Consider the following 12,342-nt stretch of genomic DNA (forward strand, 5'->3'; position numbering starts at 1 on the left):
CCCCATAAGCTGTCACAACTGATGGCTGATAGGAAATGGTAGTGAAAACTCAACTTTTTTTGCCAGCTATTTCCAATTACATGAGACAAAGTAACCCTACTGTATATCTTTTGATTGCATTTTGATTTTACAGAAATTCCAATACAGTCAAAAATAAGTTTTAATACAGAATCTGACTTTAAGAGGGCGCAAGAGTGACAGAACCACAGCGGTTGGAGGGTCGCGCGAACTTATAAGGGCTTAATGGGATTTTTATAGGGTTTAAAGCGAAAGAAGACTTAAATTAACAGATAGTAGAATGGCATTCGAGAGGACTTGGTTTTAGGGGCCTAAGAATAAGGAAGATGGTATTGGAAAGGCTAAGAGTTGGGGAATTAGGGATAGGATATTGGAAAGAGTTTGAGATAATGCATGGGATAGGGGAGCATCAAGTTACAAAACAGGGGTTTAGTGCTACTGAGTTGACAGGTGCTGTGAGTCAAAGACATGAAAACAGTAAGTGAGTTGGCTTTGCTGGGCTTTTCAGATCTGCCGCAGAGCATTGGGAACATAATTTAAAGTACCGGTATATTTCAGTAGTTTATTTACTAATCAGTGCATCTACACTATTTAGACCAGAATTGCTGAGTCGGAGAATATCTCCAACACCATTAAGTTCCCAACTTAGCTACTTTGGCCTAAACTTTTTTTTAAATTCAGTGTGCAGTTTATCATTAAGCGAACAACCCTCTGTATGTCCTTTTACTGCAGTTTTTAGTCCAGATTAGCTGCTGTTTATACAACAATACATGGCTTATTCTTCAGAATACTCTCATGGTTTATTTAGCTTTTGACGGACAGTTGGCCTTGCCACCTCATCTTAACCCTTACTCTCCCACAGAGCCCAGCACAATGTGTCTGATCTGTTCTGTTGTTTGTGTCAGGTGGCGCTGGTTGAGGAGACACGACAGCTGGATTCAGTGTACTATCGAAAGCTGCGAGCTCTGCTCGATGAGAGGGCTTCCAAGAAAGATGAAGTAAGAATCTCATTCTCTGAACCCGACACTGTTTGCAAACTCTGTACAAAATGTTTGAAATCTACAATTAAGTGTGCAGCACTCAGAGACCTTTCTCGTTACGTATCTGACAGCGTCCTACATTTCACACTGATCATTAATTGGGGAGATGTAGAACTGGGTCAGAGATTATGACATAATGTTAACACAGCAGGAGAAAGAATGGGATCTACAGAGGTAGCGAGAAAAAAAAAGATATCATTTTCATTTATAATTTGATTTGCAAAGTCCCAAAAAAGGGATAACAGCCAGGTAATTTAATACAGCAATATTAATTAGATTGGTGGGGGCGTCTGATTTAATCAATAAAATATTGTAAGAAACTTTTTAATACAAAAAGATAGAGCTACAAAAGGAGGCATGGCAAGATCTTGTACGGTGGGAGATTGAGAAGTAATTTGTTCATATATTACCGTGTTTAAAGGGTAGCATTTACTTGGAACAGCCTTTTGTTAAAGCAGTAATGGATAAATAATTACTAGATAAGGTGAAATATAGGTATAAGGTGACTATTAGTGCATTTACTGTTATATAAAGTGCTGTGTGATCAAATGTTTAAAGTGGCAATTATTCAAACAGCGCAAATTTAGTGCATGAATCTTATGTTACAGATACAAATTGGTTTTGCAATAACACGCAGCAACCACTTTTGCTTTGTATCAATAAGCAAAAATCAAACTGAAAAAATGTACAACCAAAACACTTTTTTCAATAATATGTAATATTTATTTTAACTCATCAAACAAGCTTATTTTTTATTAAAAAGCAAAAGTAAAGATCTAGCCTACAAACAGAACTCTCCAGCTAGTGCACTATTTACATACCAAGTCGATCTGTTGCTCAAAGAAACTCGTAACAATGTAAATTGAAACCACAGAACACACTCTGTTTGTTACTTTGTGTAGATGATTAGAATTACTGACCTACTTGGTATCTAAATTACAATAAACTAGGATAGAGTCTGTGTAGACAGAATCCTTTCTTTTTCTTCTCTTGTTACGTTCTGGACAGACCAAGTGCTGAAATTTGGCAACAGGATGGATTTTGTTTTGCACAGCCGCACCAGCCGAGGGTCCGCGGTTGCTGGATGACCGTCAGAAGGACACTGTGCTGTGCTGCTCCCCTCCTGCCTCTGTGTATATCGAGCAGGCTTAGTCTGACAGGAAGTGCTCTCTGAAAGAGCACTTCCTGTCAGTCCTAGTAGCGCACTCCGGGTGAAAAAGTACAGAAAGAGTTGGGGAGAGGGAATGAGACACATGGTGGTGCTGGGGAGGGGGAGAGGGAATGAGACGCCTGGAGGGGCTAGGGGGAGATAACAAAATTCAAATTAACCCTTTTATGAACAGCTAGGATAGATGGTAAAATGGATATTCGTATCCTTCAGCACATGGGGGGGCTGGGGAGGAGAGGGAATGAGACAAATGAAGAGACTCTGGGGGAGGGACTGAGACACATAGACGGGCTTGTGGGGGAGGGAATGAGACACATGGAGGGTTTGGGGGGAAATGAATGAAACACATTGAGGGGCTGGGTGTTAGGGAAGGAGACACATAGAGAGTCTGGGGGGAGGGAATGAAACACATGGAGGGAAGGGAAGTAATGAGACACATGGAGGTGCCGGTGTGTAGTCAATGAGACACATGTAGGGGCAGGGGGAGGGAATAAGACATATGGAAGGGCTGAGGGGGGAAAATAAAACACATGGAGGGGTGAGGGGGATGAAACACATGGATGGTTGGTGTATGGAACACATGGGACAGGCTGTGGATGAATGAGACTTGTGGAGAGGTGGGGGGAATGAGACACATAGAGGGGCTGGGGTGGAATGAGATGCAAGGAGGGACTGGGGTGGAGGGAATTAGATGAATGGAGGCCTGGGGGAATGGAATGGGATGCATGGAGTTGCTGGGGGACACACAGGGCCATCTTTAATGTTGATTGGACCCTGGGCAAGCATTAGCTTGGGCCCCCTTGTCCCCTCCCGCCCAACCTCTAGCATGCAAACATGCCTTCCACTCAAAGACACACATAAAGAAAACACAAAAAAACACACACATAGATCGTAGACTTAACCACACTTGTTTTTCACGTACAGAAAATACACTCACTGACACAAATGCAGATGCACACATACACAGGCTCAGGCATACACAGGTACATACATTCAAATACACAGACATACAAAGACAGATACACAGACACAGGTGCATACACACTGGCACACATACAGATAAACAGACAAGCACACCCTGACATATATGCAGATACACACAATAACACACATACCGATACATACACGGACACACATGCAGTTACACAGATGCACAGACACAGACAGATAAACACTGGCACACACAGGCACACATACCAAGAGATACACATACAGACACACTGACACACATGCAGGTACACACACACTTAATGATAAACATTCAGATACACAGGATGACACTCATATAGATGCAAACATTGACACACACAGAAACAGAGGGACACACACTGACACACATACAGACACAAATACAGACAGATACACAGACAGAAACATACACAAATATGCATACAGACTGAGTCTAGTGGCTGTCTGAGGCTTTTGGGAGTTGGGCTTTAGTTTGCGCTCTTCCTCTCTTCCTCCCTCCCGCGCGGCACTCTCTGTGTTAGCTAGGAGGAAGTGACTGCACTTCCTCCTAGTGCTGACCTCATCACAGGGGGTGGCCCTAAGAGCATGGGCCACCCGATGGGACCCCTCATTGTGCGGCCCACAGTGGTAGAACCACGCGGCCTGCACACACCACGGTGGCCGGCTGCCCCTTTTGCCCCGCGTTAAAGACAGCCCTGGGGGGACAAGGGCAATTTTCGCACTGGTGCACCATGATTTCTAGTTACGCCTCTGCTTAACCCCTTAAGGACCAAACTTCTGGAATAAAAGGGAATCATGACATGTCACACATGTCATGTGTCCTTAAGGGGTTAAACCAATTCAGAAGCGTAGGTTGAGCTGTAAATGTGTTATAGGGAGGGCAAACTGTCTAAACGAGATTTCCTGGGCACACGTATAGCACACTCTATGTGCACACCTGTGTATGTAGCTACAATTCTAATGTCTATTGAAACCTGTAAAGTTAACTGAGCGTTTGGTTTGTTTGAGTCAAAGCAGCAGCAAATCCCTAAAAGACTGAATTCACTGTAAAAACATGGAAACATTTCATGTTTCTATTCTGACAAATTTGATTTTGTGGTGATTCCAGTAGACATGATTACATAATCCCTGAAATCCATGTTGCAGATGTCACAAGCAGTTAATGGAGAGTGACTTAAGATGGATTCAATATGTAGCAGCATACTGAGCTCTGTTCTCTTTACTTCCCCATCGAACACAAGACTCCAGATAATCCCATTTCTGCATTGAGATTAATGAGTCCAAGTGGAGCCATTTATCAAAAATGTGTCAAAACACCAAATCTAATTTATCATTCCTTCCACTTAGATTGCATTGTAAATGTATTGCTGTTGTTACGTCTGGTGCCATTCTCATGTGTCATTTCATACCAGAGACGAACATTCTCATACCTAGAAAAGCAGGCAGCAATATACAGATATAATGACCTAACTTGGATCACTGTAGAATATGCATTTCTTCAGAAGCCATGTTTTTGTAGCTTAAGAAAAACAAATAAATAATAACAGAAAATCTGTCATCGTTCACCATTTCTGCCATTTGGGCAAATAAACATCCTGAAACAGTGTCCTATCTCTCAGGAGAGTATCAAATTGTTGTAATAAACATGTATTTACTTTTTGTGTGGTTTCTTTGTATTTTTTTTATGCTATGCACAAGGCATAATTGGCACTATTGTTTTTGCAGTATAAACTGTGAATCATTGGAAATACAACAGGGAATTGAACTTTTTAGGCAAAAATAAGTGATCTGGGAACCAAGATAAGATAGACGAAGATAAGATTTTTTTAGGTCGGCTGTTTTGTCCTAAAATTTCCTGGTAAATTCAAACAATTTGTGTTTCACTGTATTTTCCTGGAGATTCTCGGGAAGTTTGGTTTGCAAATCAACCCATTTCCATTGGTCTTCTTGTGGCCAGTGTGCGGCTCTGTAAATGGTATGACAAAAAAAATAAAATAAAAAAAAGCATTTCTAATAGTTTAAAGCCCTTTCCTGCCATTATTTATTTTATTTTATTTTTTGGAGGGGAAGGAATTATCATTTTTCATCCTGAAAACTGAACTGCTACCAGAAAAAAAAGTAGGTGAGGTGCATGTTGGGAAATCGCAGTACACAGATAATGTAGACAGGTTTATTAAAAGTTTCTAAATAATGACTGAATTACAAGTTTTAAATGGTTCCAATGAAGTGTGTGTAAAAGTGCAGGCGTGTGTTAAAATGAATCTGTGGGTCAAGTAGAATCTCCTCTTCCATACTCATTAAGTAATTCTAATGAGACCTTCTCTCGGGTTTGGTCGGCTCTGCTGTATTATAATAAAAGGTGCCAGAGTCACTGTTTGCTTTGGCAACCAGTCACTGGGATATTAACTATTAATAAATGTTTGTTGGAAGTGTAATCTGTCCCTTAAGGACTGTTCTGAATTTGATAGGATAAAGTACCTGTAGTCGCTGCGATAAGCTTCATGGATATACAGTTACACACATATCTCTGTTCTAGGTTCAGGCTCCGAAATCCATTTTCTTACCTCCTCCTGACATTCCCAGAGAGCCCAACCTGTGGGATCAGGTTCCAGAGGAATATCGGAACTACAACCTTGGCACTTTAATCCGACACAGAATGGAGCTGGAACATTTTCGGAAGTTTCTCGATGACCATTTTGCCAGGTACAAAAAGCTTAATCAACTAAAACTGGTAAAACCCCTCTGTTACACGACAAATCTAATATTGTTATGTCGATATACAGACACCCAGCTGTTCCCTCAGATACATAAAGTGGAGCAAATCATGGAACTCTTAGAGCGACAAGCATTTTGCATGTTGCATGTTTTTAGTAGGGGAAAGAGTTGTAAGAGAGATATTCTAAAAATGTCCAATTAATATTTTTAAAAAGGAAACTCTAGACACCATAACCACTTTATCTACTTGAATTGGTTATTGCGCCTAAAGTTACCTGGTACTAAATATGAGTCTTTGGGTGCCCGCAGTGCAGATCCTCTCTGCAGCTACACGCTGCTTTAGCTATAACTCCATCAGGGTGTGAAACCACTGGTACCTGAAAACTCTAATTGTGTGTTAAACTATTTGAAATGATTTAACACTGAACCGTGGAGCTTTGGCAACCATAACAACTTCTATTTAATGTTTCCAAAACTATTATACTGTTGGGGAAAAAAAAGAGAATTATAAAAATAAAGGCATTTTCCAAATTCATATTTATAGAAGTCCATTTAAAACATATAGATGTTCAAACTGCACTGGACAAATACAGAGATGGATCAGAGTAACGAGAGTTATAATCCCACTCTAGCTGGAAGACTGCCTTTAGTTACTACTTGTCTAGACGTTACTGACCGCTGTATTTAGTTGGAGAGAAGGCTGCAATCAGGAGGGTCTAAAGTGGCTTATATCCAGTTTTTATCCATTTTTACATTGCTATTTTGTATTAATAAATAATCTGCCAATGAAGTGAAATAAACAAATTCAGCCTTTTTAGATTTCTTAAATCCATCACAGCTGTATCGCAATATCAGTAATATAGCTTGTTCCTGAGCGTTGGGTAGTGATGTGAATATATGATGTGTAATGGATTGCATTTGTCATAGAAATGTTGTTTTCACTTGCTGTTTTGCCAGTATGTTTGTGTCTCATAAATCATTCGAGCATTCCCAGTGTGTGCGTTATGACATAAATCTTTTGATGCAAAAGTACCCAATAAATTAGAATTATGGCAGCCGCTGATTGGGTTTAAACTTAATTACGATAATGTAGTTCTACAAGCTGTGAGAAGCCTGCCAGTTCTCCAATACCAGTTTTATCAGCGTTGTACAGAATGAAAACATCTGCCCGCTAGTACGAGTCGTTTCTGTTACACAGACCGTGCCAGGATTTTCTAATTGGCAGTCAGAACACGTTCATTCCACACAGTGTTGGTTCTTTCAGCTTGTGATACAAGGAATGTTGAATGCATTCAATCCTTCAAGTTTTAATTCTTTGAAAGCCAGATGGATTCTGCGTTTTTAATCTTCTCTCATATTGAAAAGATGGGAATAATTAAAGGGACACTATAGGCACCTAGACTACTTTAGCTCACTAAAGTGGTCTGGGTGCAATGTCCCTATCCCCCTTAGATCTGCAATGTAAATCATGTCAATTTTTAAAGAAACTGCAATGTTCCACAAAAGGCGCTTTTGTCAGTTTACCGAACTGTCGGTGGCCTAAATGATGCTGGAAGTCCTCGCACTCTGTACAGAAAAAGCAAAGACCATAGAGACTGTCTGTTTTCAAACACTGTCTGACCCAATGTGCATGTATATGGCTAAAGGTTCCTGTCATATACTAAATGCAGGGTTAAGTTAGTCTAAACTTTTACATATACTAAATTAAAAAATATATATCAAATTCCATTCAAAACTTGATGAAAGGATTTGTAACGGATCCCCTATACCCCGACTGAGTAAATCCGCTATAGTTCTCCCAAATCCCAAAGGAAGCAGTGATTAAAGCTCTGGCATACCCAAACATCAGCCTTGACCTGATGAAGGGTACAAGAAGACTGACTTTATTATGGCTCAGTGGCCAGCTTATATACACAGCAAGGATACAGTAAAACATTCCCAGAACACTCCCACAACACGCCTCTTAATTTCTGTGTCAGAATGACTAAGCATAAAACATAAAATTGACCCAAAACAACATAAAAATATATAAAAACCCCACAAAAATTATATCTTTAAATAGCCCTTATCTGAGCTCCCAAGTTCTCCAAATAGCGCTCAGATCCAGGCAGTGTAGGCGAAACGCCATCGTGTCAAAGTTCTGACCGGCCACACACGGTCCTTAAACAGTTCCAGGGCATTTGGTGCTTTGGCTGGTCAACTTTCAGGAGCTCCTGTGGCCGCAGTACAGGGTGCTCCACCAGGGTCTCGGGTAGCGTTTTTTCCCCTTGGTCTCAGGCACCTTACCTCCAAAAAGCACTCTCCTGGCAGATTTCAAAGTCGTTCAAAACCCCGGACCAAGTTGTCTGGGAGCCGTACAGTCACCTCATGCCGAAAACCGTTACATAACATTCGCGGCTAAGTCCCGCTTGGGTAACCGGGAATCCACAAAGTCATCATGCCGAATTTAGTTCCATAACAATTGCTGCTAAGTACCGCTCGGGAAAAATTTGTGGGTTTCTTAATGTGATCGGCTGCCAGGGAGCGTTCGGTTCCATTCGAATGAGGGAAAGTGCCGAACCAGGGGCACTCAGGGAAAGCTGCTAATGGCGGCTGGGGAGAGTAAACTCCCGAACAGGGTCTTGTATGTGTCCTATAGTCCTTGTGCAGGAGGCTAGCTAGCAGGCTCTTCCAGGAGTTCGTGAGAAACATCCAGGGTAAGGAGCGTTTGTCACAGGATTATTATGTAAAAAAAATAGTTTTAAAGGTGACCATTGTCCTTTAAATCCTCCCTCCAATACATTGAATACATCACATATAATAAGATATGTGAAAGATGTGCACATACGTGGGAAGGGAGGAGGTAAATTAGCTCAATTTAATGTTTTCATGATTTTAGTATATGAATATGGTGAAGTGGAATCAGCAAACCACCTTTAAGACATGTCTTTTGAAGCGTCTGGACTGAACTCCACAAACCTCTAGAATTATTGGAAATGTGGTTTGACATCTATAATCTTCACCAAAAAAGTAAACTCAGCAACTTCCCTCATAATATCTTTAATATTCAACATTTTTATATATTTGTTCTTAGAGACATTATTTTCCAGGGGTAGGCAACCTTCAGCACTTCAGAACATGTGGACTACATCTCCCAAAATACTCTTACAGCCATAATGCTGGAAAAGCATCAGGGGAGATGTAGTCCACAACATCTGAAGTCCCAAAGGTTGCCTATCCCTGGTCTGTATATAATATATATGTAATGGCATGCAATGTTCATCTGACGTCTGCATGGGCATCATATAGGACAGTGAATGAAACTGTGAATTTTCAGACATTTTATCTTACCAAACATTGCATTAAGCCACGATGGAAGCACAAGTGGCTCTGCATGCATTACTCAGCCGGTGTTTTTATTTGCAGTATGGATCTAATGTGTTGGATAGATCTTGAGCAGTTCAGAAGAATGCCACACAAAGAAAAGGAAAAACGGCACGAGAAATCCGTAGATATAAAGAATAAATATTTAAATAAAAAGTACTTCTTTGGTCCAAACAGCCCCGCCACCAGGGATCAGCAAGAGCAGGTAAGGAGAAAAATAAAAAAATAAAACTTAACTAGGCGTTCGGCTTGCAAACATTTATTGTGTCGCATCAGGAAAAAAATACCAATAACAAATTATCAGCAGGTTTTTAAAACTCCCTAATTAGACACTTTTAGGGAAATCACTATGTCATATCTGATATTTAATTCTCCATGTAGAATAATGGGCATCCACATTTTAAAACTTAACTACGTTTTCAGACAGAATTAGGTCTTTTCAAAATTACGTCTTTTGAAACATTTTTATAACCTGCAAACATCTAAAAGGGTGCTGGCGGGGGGGCGGAGCCGGGCGCCCACGCCGACAGGCTGCGGGCCTCTTGAGCTCCTGGGGAAACCGACTAATTTAGGTGAAAATACCCACCTTGAGCTGCTTGAAAACCCTGAGGGTTCGGGGCATGGAGTCCTGGAGTGTTCCGGTGCAGCCGGAGCACCTGATATTAGGTGAATCTGGGTCCTGGAGAGGCGCTCTTGGAGTTGGGACCTGAGGCATACCGGGGAGGAGAGCAAGGCGGACGGCCGCTGCCTGGCAATCAAACCCGGTAATCGACGATACAGCTGGCGCCCTCCCGGCCTCGTTTACCCCCCCCCCCCCCCCTCTGGACCGGCGGGGGTCATCCCGGTCCCTACCAGGCAAGATACCGCTACAGAGCGACTACCCGCTGAGGGTACACGGCTCCCACGCGGCCTTCTTAAAATGGCCAACGGCGGCTAAACAACTCCACTGGACCAAATATGGAGGAACCCCAAAAGAGATCGGAAGCAGAGCTAGTGAGCCATATGGTCTGAGCAGTGACCAATCCCGTTTACCAACCGCAGACAACAAAGAAAAGGACAGCCTGCATCCCATATCTATACCCACACGACAGAGGAACCTCCAAATGACAGCTCAGTGCCTGCCTCATCATAACGTGCTTTTTCAGCGATCCATACCACCAACAAGAGGGAGTACCCGGAGAGGACATACCTAAGCACTGACCCCAATACAACACAACCCACACCTGAACACTATGGGTTAAATAGCACAGCGTCTATACTCATCCGACGACCAGGAGACCAGTTAACGAAGATCTGCAACCAAGGTGACACATGGCGGGACTTTGGGGCTCAGAGAACCCCACTACTGGGACTATCCTTAACATGGGAAAAACTGCTTGAGCTCTAACCCTAGCTTGCCTGGTGGTTATCCACTCATGCATCCACTTATGTGCAGGCAGTTTAATTTGTTTAACACACCATCTCTGATAATGTGCCTTTTTGACTAGCTAGTGTTCATGCTTTACTTTATAAAACAGTGCAGAGTGTGACAGCTCAGGTACAGCATTATTTAATTTAGCATATAGGTTTTATTACTTAGAGATGCCATTAGTGCAGGTACTCAAAGCGTGTATCAAGTAAACAGTGAACAGAATATGGTACCTGCATGTAATCCTATCTAGGAGCCTATACTATCAGGAAATGCGCATTGTCTAGCAAATACCATACCTGTTATCCACCTATGGTCTAAGCTTGTTAATATAATATAAAATGAGGTTGATAAACCTAGGAGATTTATGTAATCTGTTATAGTGACCCTAATCTGTACAACTCTTGCAAGTCTCCCTCTCTTTTTTTTCTGTACCACCATAATCACATGCCTCAATAAAATAAAGAATTGAAAAAAAAAAAAAAAAAAAAAAAATAAATAAATAAAAGGGTGCTGGCATATACATCCTGTTCCAAATTATTATGCAAATTCTATTTAAGTGTCACAAAGATTAAATATTTTGTTTTTCAGTTTAACTCATGGATGGCATTGTGTCTCAGGGCTCTTTTGATCACTGAAAACAATCTCGGACACCTGTGATAATTAGATTGCCAGGTGAGCCCAATTTAAGGAAAATCTACTAAAGGAGGGTGTTCCACATTATTAAGCAGTGCACCATTTTCTTGCAATATGGGGAAGAAAAAGGATCTCTCTGCTGCCGAAAAGAGTGAAATAGTTCAATGCCTTGGACGAGGTATGAAAACATTAGATATTTCACGAAAACGTAAGCGTGATCATCGCACTATTAAGAGATTTGTTTTTGAGCACAGACGGGTTCGTGCAGATAAAGGCACATTGAGGAAGATTTCTGCCAGATCCATGCATCGGATCAAGAGAGCAGCTGCTAAAATACCATTACATAGCAGCAAACAGATATTTGAAGCTGCCGGTGCCTCTGGAGTCCCACGGACATCAAGGTGTAGAGTCCTTCAGAGTCTTGCAACTGTGCATAAACCTTCTATTCGACCACCACTAACCAATGCTCACAAGCAGAAACGGCTGCATTGGGCAGAAAAATACATGAAGACTAATTTTCAAACAGTCCTGTTCACTGATGAGTGCCGTGCAACCCTGGATGGTCCAGATGGATGGAGTAGTGGATGGTTGGTGGACGGCCACCCTGTTCCAACAAGGCTGCGACATCAGCGAGGCGATGGTGGAGTCATGTTTTGGGCCAGAATCATGGGAAGAGAGTTGGTTGGCCCGTTTAGGGTCCCTGAAGGTGTAAAGATGACCTCTGCAAAGTATGTGGAGTTTCTGACTGACCACTTTCTTCCCTGGTACAGAAGGAAGAACTATGCTTTCCGTAATAAAATAATCTTCATGCATGACAATGCACCATCTCATGCTGCAAAGAATACCTCTGCATCAATGGCTGCTATGGGGATAAAAGGAGAGAAAGTCATGGTGTGGCCTCCATCCTCCCCTGATCTCAATCCTATTGAGAACCTTTGGAGCATCCTGAAGCAAAAGATCTATGAGGGTGAGCAGCAGTTTACATCCAAACAGCAGCTCTGGGAGGCTATTCTGACATCTTGCAA

The 12,342-nt window shown here is 41.8% G+C and overlaps 2 protein-coding genes across 2 annotated transcripts in view; one reads left to right on the forward strand and one right to left on the reverse strand.

Moving 5' to 3' along the window:
* The window catches only part of POLR2K (RNA polymerase II, I and III subunit K), a 153,090-nt gene that overhangs the window by 129,218 nt on the left and 11,530 nt on the right, over window positions 1–12,342 (reverse strand). The window lies entirely within an intron of this gene.
* RGS22 (regulator of G protein signaling 22) overlaps window positions 1–12,342 on the forward strand; it is a 110,279-nt gene that overhangs the window by 59,947 nt on the left and 37,990 nt on the right. The window contains exons 16-18 of the mRNA XM_063451206.1: window positions 924–1,016; window positions 5,732–5,898; window positions 9,316–9,478. Of these exons, the coding sequence (XP_063307276.1) occupies window positions 924–1,016; window positions 5,732–5,898; window positions 9,316–9,478 (423 nt within the window). The remainder of the gene's footprint in view (window positions 1–923; window positions 1,017–5,731; window positions 5,899–9,315; window positions 9,479–12,342) is intronic.

The sequence above is a fragment of the Pelobates fuscus genome, chromosome 4 (genome assembly GCF_036172605.1).
Source record: "Pelobates fuscus isolate aPelFus1 chromosome 4, aPelFus1.pri, whole genome shotgun sequence".
Taxonomy (NCBI): domain Eukaryota; kingdom Metazoa; phylum Chordata; class Amphibia; order Anura; family Pelobatidae; genus Pelobates; species Pelobates fuscus.